General features: G+C 38.3%; 1 protein-coding gene across 5 annotated transcripts in view; it reads right to left on the bottom strand.

The window, feature by feature from the left end:
• The window catches only part of FGD4 (FYVE, RhoGEF and PH domain containing 4), a 219,976-nt gene that overhangs the window by 53,357 nt on the left and 146,646 nt on the right, over nt 1-19,973 (bottom strand). For all 5 annotated transcript variants that reach the window (XM_019625681.1, XM_019625686.1, XM_019625683.1 and 2 more), the window contains exons 2-4: nt 13,493-13,645; nt 5,058-5,241; nt 177-681 (exon numbers count right to left, since the gene is read on the bottom strand). In XM_019625681.1, coding sequence (XP_019481226.1) covers nt 177-681; nt 5,058-5,241; nt 13,493-13,645 — 842 coding nt within the window. The remainder of the gene's footprint in view (nt 1-176; nt 682-5,057; nt 5,242-13,492; nt 13,646-19,973) is intronic.

Below are 19,973 nucleotides of genomic sequence, written 5' to 3'. Positions count from 1 at the left end.
ATGTTGTTTCAGAAATGATATTTTGGTATCACTTTAAAATTTGTTGCACCTTTTTGTAAATCTGATGACTGCTTACAAAAACAAAAACATAAAAAACAAAAATGAACAAACAAACAAAAAACTGTAGTGGAATGGTCAGTGCTTCCTCCCACGTACGAGCTAGGCTCATGCTTTACCTTCATCTCCTGGTGCTGGTCCAGGTGTTCCAGTTCCAGAGGGCTTTCCCCATTCTCACCCTCTTGTACCGTGGCTTCTGCCCTTTCTCCTTCCAGGGGGAGGACTGGGCCTACACTTGGAGTCCTGCAGCTACTGTCAGAAGCATTCCCATCACAGTCATTTTGTGTGGGTGAGGCAGGGCCTGCGGTACTTTCATCTCTTTCTCCATTCACTAAGTTAGTATCGAGCAAAGGTTCCGAAGTTTGAATAGGAGTCTCTGGGCTAAGGGTGGCTGCTTTCTCCTCCTCACATTCTATCTGGTTTTGTGCCGCCACTACGCCGTTAGCCACACAAGCCGGTACACCCTGAGTTGGATCCGGATCCTCTTCTTCCTGCTTCGGTGGTGGGTGCTGGGAGACGAGTTTTTGCTGAGGTGTGGTTGTCAGTCCAGATCTTCCTGGGGTTCTAGAAGCATTTAAGTTCATAGCAGAATCTTTCTTCAAATCACCGTAATTTGATAATGTGCTAAAAGATAAAATGCAAACGAGGAGTGAAAACATTGGCATGGACAAGTTCTAGAATAAAAACAAGTTTACTGCAGCGCAAAAGGGATATTTACTGAAGACATGTTTTTCACCTCTGATGGTTTTAGAAACAGAGATAAGAACATTCCAGTGCAGTTCTCAGTGTCTTGGGATGCTAACCACATTTAAACAAACATTTCAATAAAGATGATAAGCCTGAGCTTTACCTGTATGGTCTGAAACATTTCCTTGGGCTATTTGTTAATATTGATTGTTAGTACAGGTTTACATAGCAAAAATATTTATATTTAATAAAACCATCTTTCCCCAAGATTTTTATTTTCTTAACATTTTAAAAACAAATATAGTCAGCCCTCAATTCATCAACAGGTTAGAAACCAAAAGTTGTTTTTGTTTGGAAAGAGGAACACATATTCTGAAAAACTTGGTTACACATGCTGCCACAGCCTCCTGACTGAGCTCTCTGCTTCCACTCCCGATTCCCTCCAATCTAGGCTCTCCAAGTCAGCCACAGAGATCAAACTCTGGGAGGGCTTCCCTACACACCTAAAGGTAAATCTGACATCCTGACCATGGCCTACGAGATTCTACATATGCTACTAGCCCCGGCCTCATTAAATTCCATTTCCCCTCACTCACGAGCTCTTGCCATACCTGTCTCCTTGCTGTCCCGCCATTCCCAATAAGCCAATGCCTGCACCTTTGAGCTGCTGTTCTCTCTGCCTAGGACAACCTTTTCTGAGACATTAGTGTGGCTTACTCCTTTCCCATCATTTAGGTTTCTGCTCAGATGTCACCTCCAAGAAGTTTCCCTGGATTATTCTATTATAGCACACTCCACCACTCACTACACATTTTATTTTCGTTTTATTAAAATCCCTTATTATTCCTCGACATTAGCTAGCACCATAATAGTACGATGGAACCTAACTGCCAATATATTACAATGTTCCTGTGGAAATATTTGTACAGCCTTTAAATCTAGGATTCCAGGGAGGAAAAACATCAAACTCTGGGCTGGAGTCTTGGAGAGATTCCTATGACCTAATGAGGAGAGAAGATAAATATAGACGGATACTCTGGGAGGGAACAGGATGTGCCTGTCTTGTTCTCTGCGTTATCCCCACTTCTTAGCATAGCACTTGCCGTATGGAAGGTGCTCAATAAATATTCGATGAGTAATAAATAACTGTGACTATGATGATGATCATGGCACTAATTCAATATTAGCAGCTAACATTTATTAAGTGCCAGAACCTATACTAAGCCCTTCATATTAATTATCTTGCTTCATCCACATGATAATTCCAAAATTGGGACCCCATAAATCGAGGCTTAGAAACTTACATAATGTGGCCAGTGTCACAAGGCTAACAAATGACGAGCCGGAGTTCACACTATGAAGTCTGATGCCATATCCCATGGCCTTAACTGCACATTACAATACACTGGAACATGAAGGATGGAGTGAGGATCAGGTGAGTCGGCCGCATACAAATGTGGGAAGAAAGTGCAGGGCTCGCATCTTCCCCAGTGCAAGTGGGGGTCACCGGGTAGAGGGAGGTGGGGGCAGGGCAGAGCAGCCAGGGCCATGGACAATGCCGGATGTGTGTTACCTTCTTCCTTCACCCACCCTCCCAGACACTGCTGACCTGGACTGCAGAATGGAACAGAGAATAGCAACAGAAAGAAGGGACGTGGTCAAGTTCAGTACCATAGGAAGGGAAGGAAAAAACTGGTAGGGGAAAATGTCATATACGTAAAAGTTTAAGGTTGTCAAAAGAAAGAAATGTGACACACTCCGCCATTGATGTGCGCCATCTAGAAGAGCATACCCTTGGCCTAGATAATTTCCCTAGCAGTCCTTCGAGATCTGAGTCACACTGTCCTCCTTTTCCTGGCCATCAACGTCCAGAAACCCAGTGGAAAGACCCCCAGGAGACTGTCTGTACCAAACTTTGGGCTTGCTTAGGATTTTTGGGAAGGACTGTTTTGGATGAGAGGTGGGAATTTTCTGTAATAAGTGACATCCAGGGCGTATATGTGGGGGATGGGGTAGGGATGAGGTGGGGAGGGAAGGTTAGTAAAAGCAATGGTTGAACCAGTAGGTGCTATGGAGAAAAACATTTGGCCTGGCAGTGTCTTTGGGAAAAACCAACGCTCAACTTTGGGAAAATGTTATTTATTTCTTCCTAAAATCTTGAAGTCTTTTATAGGTTAAAAAGACTAGCTTCTCTTACTCTAAAAAAAGAAAGAAAGAAAGACCATAGTAAAAAAAAAAAACCACACACACTAAATTCATTTGCTCTAATACATCCTCTAAGTCACTCATCTTAATAAAACAGTTATTTAGATTATTGCAAAAAGCAATAGCATGATATGTGGGTAAGGTCTTAGTAGTGTGGTATGATCTATGACCCCACTGTGACAGACATTGGTTCTTCTTGTCAGCTTACTGTGGTCACTCAGAGCCTGCCGAATCTCCCTCCGTTCTACAAAGTGCTGGTTTAAGCTGCAATAACTGGGGTAAAACCCGAGAGCTATGCTGCAGGCTCATGGACATCACTCCACAGGAAACACAAACTTCCCATTAAAGTACTACAACCTAATGCAACGCTAACCCCTCCAGACACTTTCAGGGCCAGTTTACTGTTAACATCCCACTAAGAATATATAATTATTTTGTGTATTGGCAGTGGAGTCTGCCACAAGTAACAGCCCTTCTCTCGATTTGCCAAAATGCTCACATGACATCCTAGTTCACTTGGAGCAAGTTTGCTTATAATGTCCTAAGTTATAGCACATTGCTCCTTAGAACCCAAACTTCAAGCTTTGCATCAAAATATGACTTTGAATGTGTGAAGTCTGAAACAGTACAAGAAAACTGGTATTAATAAGTGGGAAAACTGTGTGCTTTTCGTGTAGGGAGAGGAATGTAAATAGTGGGTTATCAAATTTGTGAGGTTCAGAGGACTGAGCCTTTGGAATACTGACCCATTCAGGGGGTTCAGGCTCTGGCAGGCACTATAATTAGGGTTCAGGGCTCCAGTGACTTCTCATATTCATGCAGTCACTGGACATGGCCCTGGAAACCTGCAAAGATGAGGGGTCACTCTGTGCAATTAAATCAACTTGCCCGACAAAAGAAAACGTTTTTAAGTGGAATTGGATATGCTAGTAAAGATGACTATACTTTAAGATAGCAAAGGTATTAAAAATCCTCCTTCAGAGGGGGAGATGTTGAAGTTTAAATATTCATGATTCAAGTCCCCACAATTGATTGGGAATGAAGACAGGCTTCTGAACTAATTTTTTCCTGAACTTGTTCCTAAGTGTAGGCGCCTTTTAAATGAGGGACAATGTAGTTTTCTCATTGGGCATAATTTCTAGAAGATTTTGAAAGCATCTTGAAGCTATAATTAATTACATAAATAACAATAAATCCTGCAAATGAATAATAAAATCATCCAACAGAGACCATTCCCAAATATTACGCTGGAATGAATGGAAATATATGTCCTCAAGGATGAAAGTAAAGTTGTAAATACAGTTGTGTTTAATTGTATACAAACTTTTGGTGACACATAAAAATAAAATGCTTCTGATAAAAATTTTTAAAAATTCTACTTGTCAGCTATGGGAATTCTAAGAAAAAATAATTGAGGGTCATGTAAGAAGAAAAGCAACTTATGTGAGTTTGTTTTTATCTCTGAATGAGAAATATACAGCATTTCACTCACCTTTGTTGAAACATCAGGACTAAAGAATATAAACTGTATCTAATAAATATAAAACTGAATTTTAGCATTGTCTAGAGATATTGACTTTTGCTATTGTCAATATCTCTTCATAACACCTAGTACAGTGGAGTGGGGAGAGGGGAAACAGGGACTGAACGGATATAGAAGACCCACGTTAAATAAAGTGGGTCAGAAAGGAGCCCATGGAGATGGGACAGGCTCACTGGAGTTACATTCACAAACACACAACGATCCATTGTAAGTGAGAAACAGATAAAGACAATTTCCCAACCCAGATATCCAGCAACCAACAGAGTGACCCACAAGGAGTAACACGCAGAGTGTCATACACAGACACAGAGGAAATGAGAGAGAGCATATCTATAGATCTATTATATATAGCATACAATGAAGAAGCTACACATAGGTAATGTACAGTAAATGACAATTCATATTAAGGCAAGATTAAATATTTTTAAAAATCACTTTTCTAAAGGCCTACCACACCTAATAGCAGATCTATTTTTAATTTAGAAAACTTATTAACTCTATCATCGTTTTCAAAAACCAGCTTTCATCTCCCCTCTGCCTTCTCCCATTGTATGTTAGCTCTTACCTGCCTCCTTCAAAGCGACTGATGAGATCTGATACTTTACTGGATTTTTCTTTTGCAACACAAGAAGCAGAGACAGGCTTAACTTCCTCCATCCTTGGTGCTGCACAAGATAAAGCTTTATGCCTGGGGGTTTGGTGTGTACTGGACAAAGGTGAATTTTGCAGATGTAATGGCTTTGGAGGCACTGTAGAGAAACAATGAACAGAATTCAGTATTTCCTTCACATACACACACACAAAATTTGGCGTCCTAGGTATAAAAATCTTCAGCATTATCAATTTTTTATAAAGAGGTCTGTCCAATTTGTAGTGAACCTTCACCAAAGGACCTTTATCTATCTGGACATGTGCTCTGTGTCCTGTGAAAATTCCATCTCCAAGATTCGGGTAGGACCTTTAATTTTGGGTCATTTTAAATATGGTATTATTAAACACCTAGGGAACTACCTATATAGGGCTATTCCATTAGAGATAACATAGCAGTTGCTTAAATAGAGGAAAGAAAGTGCTAAAACTGAAATTAATTCCTAGAGATACACCATTTGCTACAAAACACATTTTCTAATAACAGAGTGAATAACAGATATACCAGAATCCAGAGCTAGTAAGTTAACCAAAAAAGCCAACAAAGCAACAACAAACAACACTAATATTGCGCCACCACAGGATCTTTCCATTTAACCAAAGCGCCTTATGTCATTTGATTTTAGATAAAATTGTTTACTTTACTGTCTTTTGAGGTAGGTACCATTATTCACCTCTTATGTCTCAGAAGGCTTATTGAGGTTAAGTGACTGGCCTGGGGTAACAAGACTAATCTGATTTTATGACTGGTATCCAGACTCTGGCTCCTTTCATTATCAGCACTGCTCCTCAACATAAATCCAGCAAAAGGCGGACATAGAAATTCTATTATTATTGTCTGCTAGCTTGCATCAATGTGCCACAAATCATGTGCTTACTAATAAGCACTTCATTCAATTAACAGAATAGGAACAGGCCATTTCCCCAAATACTAAAATCTATAGACTTTCCCGTAACAGATGAGAAACTTTGTAGATAAGAAAATATAATATGCCATAAGAGCTTAATTTACATTTTGGACAAAAGATTATAACAATGTAGGTGTTTTTCTATAACGTTTTTTAACAAATCAAATAGAATCATATCTTTTTTTTTTAACCTTTCTCCTAATTTCTGGAAGAAGGGTGGGGAATTATGTTTCCTAATTATATGCCCCATTTTCCCCCAGCTGGTTACCCTGGTTTTCAGTCATCTCATCTCTTTTGTAAACTCAGTTGACAGTTGCCTGACGCTCACCGGCTTAGATTTCATTTCTGTGCCAGTTATCAATTCTTACAGAGAAGAAAAAATACATATATATCACAATGAGCTGACAATGGAACAATGCACCTCATTACTTTCAACACAAATGAGAAGAAAATCCCAATACGAAAAAATGACATGCTTCTTTTTATGAAAATATTATTTTCCAAGATGTGCTTGGGGAGGTGGTAAATATATTGGGTCGTTGGGAAAGTCATTACATATTTTTCTATGTTTTTCAATGCAAAAATGCGTTATGACTTTCCCGACGACCCAATAGTATTTATTGGGAAGGGCGGGACTTATATAAGTGTAATATTTCTTTATCTTAAGGAAATATTTTCTGTATAACAAATATATACAAAGATAGTAAACCAGGATAATATCACACACACACACACACACACACACACACACACAAAAATCAGTTTTAACATTAGGAGTAATTTCAACCTTCCTAACTAGAATATTCAAAGAAGGAAGTGTGTTCTCTATAATTCTGTGTGCAAAGATTGTTGTAAAATAATTCATCCTAATCTGCAGTTTATTCAGTAAACATTTCTTATTTCTTATGTGCCAGACACTTTTAGATGCTTGAAAGACTCAAAATGATACATATCAGCCAGTTTCTCAGAGATGACTCCACCGACCTTTCCCATCTCAGTTATGCCTATCTCTTAAAATGTTTCAGAACACTGTACTTTTTTCCAAAGTGCTATAGCAAATTATTATATGATTATTAATTAGTAGTAAGTAATATTAAATAATAGATTGGGGGATGCCGAGTGGCTCAGCTGGTTAAGAGAGTGAGCACTGAACAACAGGGTTGCCGGTTCGATTCCCACATAGGCCAGTGAGCCGCGCCCGAGCTGAGCTGCCGCTGAGCTGCCAACAGGCTTAGCTGGTGAGAGCACATGCTCCTAACAAGGTTGCCGGTTAAACTCCCGCATAGGATGGTGGGCTATGCCCACCTGCAACTAAGATTGAACACGGCCCCTTGAGCTAAGCAGCTGCGAGCTGCAAAGGGGCGGCCGGATAGGGACTGAACTTGGACCTGAGCCGGCTGTGCCCTCCACAACTGAGACCGAAGGACAACTTGGCTGTGCCCCTTCCCCAATGCCCCAATAAAATCTTAAAAACCAAAACCAAAACACATCTGCAATAAAAAATTAAATACATACAGATGTAAAGCTTTCTCTTCCACAATGCTGGAATTCTGTAAGGGTAAAGAACATGTTTGTTTTGATCACAACTATGTTCCCAGTAAATGCCTGCACAGTGCTTAGCAAATTTGTGGAATACATGATGAAACTAATTCTGTCATCAAGGAGCTCATAAGGGAGCTCATGTTGATTGATAAAGGTGGACAAAGAGGAGACAATACAAATGTATAGTAAAATCAGTAAATATACACATTTTAAATAAAAGAGCACAAATGTTACATGAATATGACAAAAATCTCAAGATGATACTTGAATGGCTAATGTGTCAGAGACACTGTCCTAGAAGAAAAAAATGCATACTTTGCTCAAAGGATATAACTGACAAGTGAAAATCATTTCCCTTTCTCTCCCCCCCCCCTTTTCTGATCTTTCTTTTATGCTACAGAGGCTCAACATTTTGAAATGCTCTCAGAACATCTCCTAGATGTCCTGTCAGCACCTCCAGTTCATTATGACTAAAATACAACTTGCTGCTTCCTCCCCCCACAGCCCAAAGGAAGTAAACAGGAATATCAGTATTCTACCTCATTAATAATCAGGAAATGCAAGTTAAATCCACAATACAATATCACTTCATCTCCATCAGATTAACCAAAAATTTTAAATCTGACAATATTAAGTGTCAGTGAAGATACGAAGCAATGTGAAATCTCAGACATTTTGAGAGGGACTATAAACTAACACAAACATTAAGAAGTCGACATTTCCAAAATACATATCCTACAGAAATCTTACACATCTATACTCTACAGGTTTTTTTTAAAATGTTTACTTTTTCATTAGTTCAACAAATATTTCATGAGTATCTACTAAGTTCTATGCACTTGATCATATCAATGAACAAAAGGAAAGACAAGAAACAAAAACATAGTCAGTAATTCATATACCAAAAGGTGTTAAGTGCTAATAAAAATGGGGAGGAGCTAAAAGAACAAGATAAAGGGTATCTGGAGTATAGGCAGTGGGGAGAAACAGCAGGTTGCAGTATTAAGTAGGGTGTTCAAAGTGGGCCTCTGAGAAATTCTGATTTGACCAAGGCTTGATGGAGCTGAGGAAGTTATTTGGGGAAGAGCAGTCCATCACATAGACCAATGGAGGCCAATGTGACTGGAGCCGAAGGAGGTAAAACACACAAGAGTAGGTATTGAGGTCAGACGGCAGGCCTTATAATGCACAACCTTGTGGAGCCTTGTAAAGGTTTTGACAGTGATAGAAGTCACTGCAGAGTTCTGGGCAGAGGAATGACATGACGTGACTTAGATTCCGACAGCCTCATTCTGGCTGCTGGGTTGAGAATGTGGGGTCGCAGGGTAGAAGCAGGAGAATTAGGAGGTTATTGTAAAAATTCAGGCAAGAGATAATGGTGCTTGGAAGGAGATAGTGAGAAAGCTTTGGATTCCAGGTATATTTTAAATGCAGATTTCCTGATAGATTAAATCTGAGGTATGAGAGAAAAAGAGAGGAGTCAAGGTTGACTCTGAGACCTCTGGCCTGAACAGGAAGGATGGAATCGTCATCAACTGACACAGTAGGTAGAGTCTGAGCTATACCTATAGTTATAGGTAATTATAAATAAAATAGGCTCTGTTACAGACACTTTTACAGACAGTACATAGAACCAAACAATTTAATTATTCAAAAATTTCCAACTATGCAAAGGAATTAAGAATGAAAAGAGACACTAATTGCAGTTTAAGTTTGGGGATGACCACTGCATTTTGATTACTCTTATTTAACTATGAAAAACAATAGCAGGTTATATATTAATGCATTATCAGTTTATAACATATTATACCTTAAGAATGGAACATTACACATAGCATGCTTTACTTTAGAAGCAAATGAAAAAGGTTTGAGTACTTTACATTTACTTAAATTATACAAACAATAATGCGGCTTTCCAAGTTCATGAAACTTTTCCAAACATTTAGGTTTAATGATTGAGAATTGACAATACATGGCTACACGGGTTTTATCAAAATAATTAACTATGGAGAATGTTGTGGATCAAAGCTCTTAAGAGAAAAAAAGAACTGTTAGCTTTAATTGCTAAGAAAGTTATTTTGAGTTATGTCTAGCATGGAAGGAAATAGGACAATTAAAAGTGGTGAATGAGAAGAAAGGCTTACATTTGAAGTTGCTCAGTAATTTATTTGTTTTTTTTGACTGGTAGGATTGGTATGAAGTGAATAAACCATTGTTTTCTAAGGCCTTAGGGTGTTTTCCAAGGCTGAGGGAAAATAAGCCCAAACTATTAAAGGAACCCGTTTCTAAATGAACAGCCTCCAATTTAGATGGAAATGCAAGGTTATCTAATCTTTAATCTAAAATTTAGCACTTTTACCCTTGTATAAACTATAATTATTTGAAAATATTTACTTGTTTGTAATTAATAACACAAACATAAACCTGATATTGTTCCAGACACATTACTACCTAATCAACACTAATAAAGTTACTCGGTATTATTGTCTCGTTTTAAAGATCACCAAAATAAATTGTAGCTATGATCTTTTTAGCACTCCACATGAGAAACAATCCAACAAGATTTAATTATGAACTATTTTTAGGATCTAGATCAGAGTTTCACAAGCCATTGACATTTCAGGTTGGATAATTCTTTGTTTGGGAAGGGGGTGTGGGGAGGCTGACTCACCCTCTGTAGGATGTCGGACAGATCCCTAGCCTGCACTCAGTAGATGCCAGGAGCAACTTCCGCAAGTTTTATCAAGTAAAAAAGTCTCCAGACAATACCAAAGGGGGGACTGTCTCTAGCTGAGAACCACTGGTCTAGAATAAGAGGCTTCAAGTAAATTAAAATTACATAATGGGTGTTGAAGCCTCAACAGCCTCACCATTCATAACTTGTAAGGGATTTGCACTACAGTGGGAACACAGACATCTGTGAGAATCCCTTCATGGGCACGGAAGTCCCCACTAGCATCCCCTTCCCTTCTCGGCCTTGGTCACCCAGGTGTGCTTCAGGGTTTGGAGAAATGAAAAGTAGCTTCTCTCCACTGGAGGGTGGGGAACATTTATTACTGGTCAATAAGTCAGTAAGTAGTACCCCATCTATTTGGCAGTAGCTGTCACAATACCAAGATGTAGCCCTACTTCAGAGACATGGGTGTCTTTATGACACACATTCTAAGTTGTAAACAAAGAACAACAGAAACAAAGCAAGTGGAGCAAACGTGGTGATGGAGCAGGGATTCATTCAACACTGAAGGCATGCTACACTGTGTGTGCTACGCATGGGGGATGCAGTAGCGCAAAAGGCAGAAAAAAACCCCAACACAGATGTGTAAAATATAGTGGGTCAGATTGTAACAAAGGAGAAAAAATAAAGTAGGCGTGGGGAAATATGAAATGTCTGAATGGAGGGTGGGGTTAAAAATTTAACTATGGGGGCCAGAGAAGGGCCCAAAATGAATGAGAATATTTTGAAAAAAAAAAAAAAAGAGGATAAAATGCTCTATGTAATCTATTTAACACAGTCATGCACAGCAAAGTGACATTTTGGTCAATGAAAAACCAAATATATGACTGCAGTCCCTTAAGATTATGATGGGCAAGGGCCGGCCAAGTGGCTCAGTTGGTTAAGAGCTCGCTCAAGAGTTTGAGCTCTGAGCAACAGTGGTTCGATTCCCAGCCCGAGCTGAGCAGCCGCTGAGGATGGCTCAGCTTAAAAACAAACAAACAAACAAAAAAGATTATAATGGAGCTGCAATCTCCTATTGCCTATTGATGTTGTAGCCGTCATAGTGTCATACTGCAATGCATTACTCAAGTGTCTGTGGGGATGCTGGTGTAAACGAACCCACTGCACTGCCAGTTGTATTAAAAGTATAGCACATACAATTATGTACAGTACATAATACTTGATAATGATAACAAACAACTGTTACCGGTTTTTGTATTTACTATGCTATACTTTTTATCATTATTTTAGAGGGTACTTTTTCTACTTATAAAAAACGTTTGCTGTAAACCAGTATGCCTTGCAGGCATCACCCTCATACTTCTTGTGTTTACTGCGCTTCTTGATTGCATCATTTTCTCTTGTGCTTGATTTAATCTCATGTTGCTTTGTACAATAACATGCCAAACAGGCTTGGAGTGTAGGAGCAATAGGCTATATACCATATAACCTAGGTGTGTAATAGGTTTGACCATCTAGGTATGTGAGCACACTCTGATGTTTGCACAACAACGAAATCAATTAATGATGCATTTTTCAGAATGTACCCCCATCATTAAGCGGCACACGGCTATAATCTGTGTTCCCTGTAGTTATATAAAATTGTATATATGAACTCATATTAAAATCAAAATAGGAAGTAAATAAGTAATTAAGTAGCAATATAATGACTTTAATATAGCTACAAACAGCAAATGCAAGATCAGATGTTGTCTCCCCAGAGAATATAATTATTTCAGTACACGGTAGCTCAGGAAGGACACTGCTATAATTTATCTCAATGACCTATGAAAAACAGTGAAGTAATGCAGTGATGCTTCCAAAAAAAGACTTTATAAATAATGAAATTCTTGCTTTTGTTCTGGGCAATTACATAAAATTAAATTATATTCATTTTTTTATATTCTTACCCCATTTAATTTTTGTCAGTTCTGGTCTAAGGAGCAAAATGGAATTTTGTGGTTTTCACATAAATAGCTTAATTAAATCAAGATCACAACATTTCTATGTTCATATTCACATCCATGTTATAGGTAAGTATATGGTCAAAAGGTTATAAACTCATGAATGGGCTATTCATTTGAATCACCAGTTATTTCACCTTGCTTGATAGCCATACTTCATACCACCATCAATATAGCTAGTAATGAGAAAAAAAGAAAACTATTCCATGATGTGGAAGATTCCATTTAAAATCCTTTTTAAGGGTCTCTTTCAGAAATCTTTAAAACATAAGAACTTTAGAATGCTGAACATTCAGTCAAGAAACAATACTGGGCATTTGTAGAATGACTATATTTTGGAAAAATCAATTTCTATTTGGTTTATTTTGTATTTGCTTTGGTCTTTCTCCTTGCAAGGAAAAAAGTGCTCTAGAGAATGCATTATGAAAGAGCTGGTGTTTTGAATGTTCAGCATTCAATGTAAATAAAAATCTATTAGGAAGAAACTACACATTAAACCACGGTGGAGTTTAGCTCTATACTTCATTTCAGAAGGCCTTGCTGTCATCAAAATTATAATTTTGTGCTTCTCAAAATTAATACCCACTTTACTAGAAATTTATTTGTAAAAGGAAATGGTCACTGAACAAAACAATGATTCAAAGAGTTCTACCATTTTAATTGTTTTGCCACTTGTTGGCTACTCCATTCCTGAATGGAGGGGCCCTTTAATTTTTGTGGATGACTTTACTAAGAAGGCTTTTCAAGTCTAGGTTCCTTAATAGTCTAAAGTCGTCTTCTTGCTAAGTATCTTAAACACTGTTTTAGAATGATCTGCTTCACAGGTCCTCTGACATCTAGCAAGTCATAATGCCTTCTGACAGCACTTCCAAACACATTTATTTGTTACACGTTTATTAGGCAAAAAAGTTAACTTAGGCCTTGTACTAAGTCAAGAATAATGCATGAAGAGACCACAGTGCCCTTACGGGGACATGTAGCCAATTTGTGCAATGTGAAAAGAACCATGATAGAGAAATTATTAAGGTGTTTTGGGAGCAGAGCAAATACTCAACTCTTTCTGAGTAGGTTCACAGACTGACTTTTCTCCTGAAGAAATAAATGCACCCAATTCCTCCCATTTATAGCTTAAAACTCTTTTTCAGTGGCCATTATTCTTCTGGGCAGACTTCACTGATGAACAAAGCACCCAACCTGTTAAAAAAAATCCTGATCCACATACCTTGTGGCTTTGGATATGCAGCCGAGTGTTTCGCTGGCGTTTTTCCATTTATTCCCTGAGCCTCTTCGTCAGATACATTCTGATCACTCAGTATGGTTGTGCTCCTTTTCAAAAAAGGTGGAATTATAGTGACCTTTGGACAGGTACTGCTGCCTGGGAGAGTTTAAAAAAAAAAAAAGGCAGGTAAATGTAGAGGCGGAGCAAAACTATGTCTCATGACTTAAATTTCTTCTGACCCCATTAAACAAAAACAATCACAGCTACAAGACTGTGCATAGCAATACTTTTCCCATGTGTGCTGGCCTTGACAAAGTGTTCCTGGGAAAGATCTCATTCCTGTGCTTCAGAAACCTTATAATGCACACTGACAGAGACTGCTATGTGTGCACGTGCATGCACACGCAACCTCCTTTCCTTACAGGGCCATGGAAAGGGCAGAATGCAGCTGCCACGATGCAGACAAGCAGGCTAAGGAGAGGACGGGAGGGCCCTCGCATTAATCTGTTAAAAGCTTTCTTTTCCAGCATCCAGTCAGTGAGCTACGCAAAAGAACAAAGCAGGAAAGCACCAACATGACAGCTGATTTAAAGACTATGAGAATGGCTCAATAAGAAATGAACAAAACGAAAGAGAAATCAACAAATACACACATACACACACACACACACACACACACACACACACACCCTCTCTCACTCACTAGCTTACTCCAATTCCAAACCAACATATATAAGCTAATACTCATGTTTTCAAAAAAAAGAGTGGTGAGGTTATATGGATAACACAGTTATGTATTTACAACTCAGAACCCGCAAGTATGCTTTAAAACACTAAAATACTCGTACATTGTGAGAGATCGATGGAGAAGAGATTAATTTTTTTGTTTGATTTCTGATATAAGAAGTTAAATGTTGAATTTCAGAGACTTTTAAAGAAACCATATACCAATGTGTTCTTTTTATACTCATTTTAAATTTCCCTTCCATCTAGTTTGACATGATGATATTAACAACAGATTGGACCTTGCTTAGGAGAAAACAAAATTTCTACCAGGGAATTCACCGTCACTAAATAAAAGTATGCCATTTAAGAAACTATGATTTGGTTAAAAAAAAAAAAGAGTTTCATTTTTACAGAATCCAAATATCTATGAAAGAGAACTATTAGAGATAAAATGTCTTTATTATTCAAAACAAGACAAGTTAATAAAACCCAATTTCTACTGAGTATAAAAATTCCTTTTTATTTCAATTGATTATTAAATAATACGGATTAAAAATCACACTATTACTTTATTTTCTGTGCTCCCCTTAAAATGTATCTTGCTAAAACAAATTTTAGAAGATATTCATAGTTCCAAGTTTTGTCTGAGAAGTTGAGACCCAATGTTAAAACAAAATAAAGCACACCATTCTGCTAAAATGAGCTGCCAGCTGGAGTAAGCATTGTTTAGCCAAATATGACAAAGGCCTTGAATGCAAGATTAATGGAAGGTTATTTGATAGCGTATTACTCAAATTGTAAGCAGAAGGAGTAAAAGCTCAAATCTTTAAATGTATGGTTTTATCTATATTCTTAGAAAAACCATGTGAAGTAGGAAAAATATATCCCTAAAATCTAAGGCATATCATCCAACCACTTAGCCTTTTAGGGCCAGGAGAATGTTTGTTCCACAGTGATTCCCAAGAATGGTTTGGTAATCCTACCGGCCACCTGCTAGGGTCTCATGAAGGACGGCGGGCCACACAGTGAAAAACCACAGCTCAACTACAAAGCAGAGGCCGAGACGGCAATGTGACTGTAAGAAATGAGACACTGTGAAAGCGAGAACGCAGCTTTAGAGACAATTTATAGAAACAAAACTATGAAAAGTGGGCAGCTAATGGGATGAAAGACGACAAATGAAATTGAATCTAAAAAAAACCCCAAAAACCAGATCCCTGTTACTATTAAGAAACTACTTTCATAATGAGCCTATTTAGAAACAAAGCATGTCTTATATAATCATTTGAAACTGAAAACTCACTTAATTTCTGGATAGCGAACTTTCAGGTAACAATAAGTTTTACAAATGTCATTTATTAGAGAATATTTCACGTGAATATGCTGAAAAGCCTTCAGTAAGAGATCAACTTCAAATCCATTTTCTTATAAATCCATTAAAGTCATGATTACAAATCTTTTGCTCATGACAACAAATCCACAGCCAGAAACTTCATTTCAGATCCCTGTTTAAAACCAGTCTCGAGGGGCAGCCGGTTAGCTCAGTTGGTTAGAGCGCAGGTTGCTCATAACACTTAGGTTGCTGGTTCTATCCTGACATGGGCCACTGAGCTGCACCCTCCACAACTAGACTGAAACAACTACTAGACTTGGAGCTGATGGGTCCTGGAAAAACACACTGTTCCCCAATAAAAAACAAACAAACAAACAAACAAACAAACAAACACCGCCTCCAAACTGCCAGCATTATTGCACAGCATGAAAATATGGTAAAAGACAGAAAACACATTCTTAACGGGGTTTTTAAAAAAAGTAATTAGGGATACATGCAACAGAGACCATATGTGGCTGCAAAGCCAAAACTATTTACTATCTGGCCCATTACAGGAAAAGTTAGCCAACCACTGGTCTAGATCAAACACATTAGGGTAAAGAAGGTGTGCCTAAATAAAGCACCATTTCATTAAATACTTCATCTTCTAACATCTTGCATGCTAGCAATTAAAAGTTAAACTTCTTCTTGCTTGTTTATGACTGACTCCGTCTACTCACTTTTGGAGACAGTTTTTATTTGGGTGCCAGTTGCCTAACAGGGAATTGAAAGTGAAATTGTAACCAGATGGTCCACCCATTCAAAAGAATTTATATTAGTTACAGAGGCTTTTAGATTCCAATTTACCAAGAAGAACCAGAAGGAATGATTAAACAGTTATCTTGGACACAGATACAACTATGTTTGCACAGGGGGAGTCCTAATTAAATACTGCTTTTTTCTTGAAGATTGGTAATCTTTTTAGCCACTGGTCCTAACCATTTTGAATTCCTCTGTTTGGGGTTTCTTACTTACACTTGCTGGGTCTTATCTCCTAAAAAGAATGTCCTGGACATGTGCTAACTGCAGAGGCTCCTCAGATTTTCTCAATTAATCCAGCCTCATCTTTGACTGCATTAGGCTCTCTGTTCCAACTGGAAAAAGGTTGCCCCTCTGGCTTAACTTTCATTTATCTGTCTTCTTTTGCAGGACACTTAGGAGTGGCAGATAATACCTCTGACTTTGCCTGCTATTTGCAAAACTTTTTGTTGGGTTGTTATGTTTTGCCAAATCATTCTTGAATGGCTTGTTCACATTTTAAGGCTGGTCTTACTCATTGGCCATCCATTCGAAAACAAGGTCCCATCAGTTCTCTGATTCTTCAGGTCTGATCTCATTCCATGACCTCAGATCACATCGTTATGGCCTTGCTATGGCTGTGTCTATACTGCCTCACCCATCCATAACATCTCTCCCGTTGCAACAAGCCTCTAGCCCAGAATATCTCAATGAACTCCACTCCTCGGGACAAGAGGGTCTCTTAAATTTAAGAGGACAGAAGTAGTTTCCTAGGGGAGACAATCTTTTCAGCAGTACATTGTCCACAAGTAAAGAGATAACTTAAAAAAACAAAATAACTTTATTTTGAAATAATTTTGGATTTACAGAAGAGTTGTGCTCAGGTTCCTAAATTTAGCGCCTTACAAAACTATGGTACATTTATCAAAACTAAGAACTTAATATTGGTACAATATTAAACCACAGATTTCATTCAGATTTTACCAATGTTTCCACAAACATCCTTTTTCTGTTATAGGATCCAATCAAGATATCATGTTGCATTTAGTTTTCATTGTCTCCCTTAGTGTACTCCATTCTATGAATTAATCAGTCTTTGCTTGTCATGCCTGACCTTGGCATTTTTGAAGGTCAGGCATTCTGTAGAATGTCCTTCAAATTGGGCATACACATACAATGGAATATTATTCAACCTTAAAAACGAAGGAAATTCTAAAGCATGCTACAACATGATTGACCTCCAAGCAATCATACGAAATGAAACAAGCCAGCTGAAACACAAATACTGTATAATTCCACTTGTATGAGAGTAGTCAAAATCAGAGGCAGAAAGTAGAATGGTGGTTCCCAGGGACTGGCGGTGTTGGAGAATGCAAAGTTATTGTTTAATGGATACAGAGTTTCAGCTTTGCAAGATGAAGCAAGTTCTGTGGATGGATGGTAGTCATGGCAGCACAAGAATGTGAATGCACTTAATGCCAATGAATTGTGCACGTAAAATGGTTAAGACGGTTAATTGTGCTGTGCACATAATTTTTAAAAATTGTATATTAAAATAAGCATATCTCTTGCTTAATGAAGAAAAAGTCAAGGGATATTAATACATACATTCAATTGGCTACTGAGCATTTCCACTAGTATGTCTGAGCTATCTCACATTCAACATACCCAAATCTGATTCCATCACCTCCCAACTCTCACTCAAAAGCCTTCTCCATTTCAGTTAATGGAAACTTTATGTATGAGGAAGCATCCTCAAGTGCTCTCTTTTTCTCTCACACTCCACATCCTATTCATTAAGAAAGTCTGCTGACTGCCATCTACCACCACCAGCGCCACTGCTACTATTCTGGCCTCAATTACCATACTCTTTAACTGGATTTCAGCAAGACCCTCTACCCAGTCTCCCTGCTCCTACACTTGTCCTCAGTAGAGTCCATACTTTCAACCAGGACCAGAGCGATCCCTTTTATTACCCAAGTCGGATCATGTCACCGCTGTGCTTAAAATTCTCCAGTGGCTCCATATTTCACTCAGAGTAAAAATTCAGCTTTTTACAGTGGCTGATGGTGATCTGGCCCTCGTCCCCTTTCCACTGATCTCAGTGCTAGTATTGCCCCTTTGCTCACTCCACTCAGTAATACTCGTTCCCTTGTTGTTCCTCCAACAGGCCAAGCATACCTTAGGGACGCTGGTAGAGTTGTCAATAGGAGCTACCCTGACAACTTTACCTCGCATTAGTGCTCCTCTTATCGTATTTTCCATTTTATTTTTTCCAAAGCATTTATCACCTTCTAACAAACTACATTATTTATTTTGTTGGTTGTTTATTGTCTGTCTCCTCTGGTTTGAATGTAAGCTCTGGGAAGGCAACGATCTTTGTTTTCTGGTGTACCGCAGGGTACCCTGGTGTATCACCTGTCACATAGTACATACTCAATAAATATTTGTTGAACACATGAATTCTACAGACCTTAGGCAAATTCCTCTTCACGTGCTTACATCCTTAGTTGCTATTTCATGAGATATGTTTTCTAAATTCCAACAGTAACTAAATATGTAGCTGTTTTTGAGCCCATTCCACACAAAATTTCCAACATTTCCATTCTTATCTAAATTTCAAAACATTCAAGGTTATTTTACACAAATTCTAAATATCTAGAAAAAAAAAACTTGTACCCAAGTGATCTTCCTTACAACCCAGATTTCTAAACATCTGGAATTGTGGACTCCAGATGTTTGTCTTAATAAAAACAGCAGCAGCCAAGAGTCCCAGCAACTGATTGAATTGTTTCCACTTATTATAATCTGTAATTTTATTTACATGTACTAGAGGCACTCACTAAAATACACTATAGGCTACCAATGTTCCTAACTCATCCTCTGATGCTACCTTAAAATTATAAAATGTTATACTGTCAGGAAAAGCATATTGCTGAGGGCCTTTAAAGTTCAAAAGCAATGAAGACGTCTGGATTGGTGCAGAGATGGGCGTGGTCAGTGTGGGCTGCTATGCCTTGGCCCGGTGTTTGTTAGAGACCAAACTCCCTCTTGGATCCCCATGTTGGGAAGGGAGCTGGAGGGTAGCTCTCCCACGCTAAACCATACACTGCTGGAAGTTCCCCTTTTGGCTACATTCAACTAAGAATGTTGTTCAAGATTACAGAAAGGTCTTGCTATTTAAAGCATAAAAATTACTCTGTATCTGCAGCCATGACTAGAGCAGAAGGTGGGAGTAGAGAAAAACCACAATCAATTACGTGTTTCTCTTTGCTTATGTGCAAAAGGTGATTCTAGTTGCCAACATCTTGGGTTGGAGGAGGTTCCAACTGTGCTTTATGTGATACATTGTTTCCAATTTATAACAACACCCATTTCTTGGTTCCTTCTGCTAAGCACAACCAAGTGGAAGAAACTGTACCCTAGATTTATTGAAACACCCTGTGTTACTGCTGTGCTGGTGATGAGAAATATCCCTGAGAAGCTGACCATATATGCAATAAAATAACTGCTGAGTTTTGAAGCCGTCATACTGTGTGCCAGAAGCCTAAGATTCATTAGTTTTAAACTTTGATGTTAATGAACATACCATAAAGATCTCTAAGTATATTATTGTCCAAATGGACGTGATAACTACTGTTAGATTTC

Source organism: Hipposideros armiger, unplaced genomic scaffold, assembly GCF_001890085.2.
Source record: "Hipposideros armiger isolate ML-2016 unplaced genomic scaffold, ASM189008v1 scaffold_638, whole genome shotgun sequence".
NCBI classification, from domain to species: Eukaryota; Metazoa; Chordata; class Mammalia; order Chiroptera; family Hipposideridae; genus Hipposideros; species Hipposideros armiger.
Note: the sequence above shows the minus strand (reverse complement) of the source record. Positions and strands in the feature narration are given on the sequence as shown.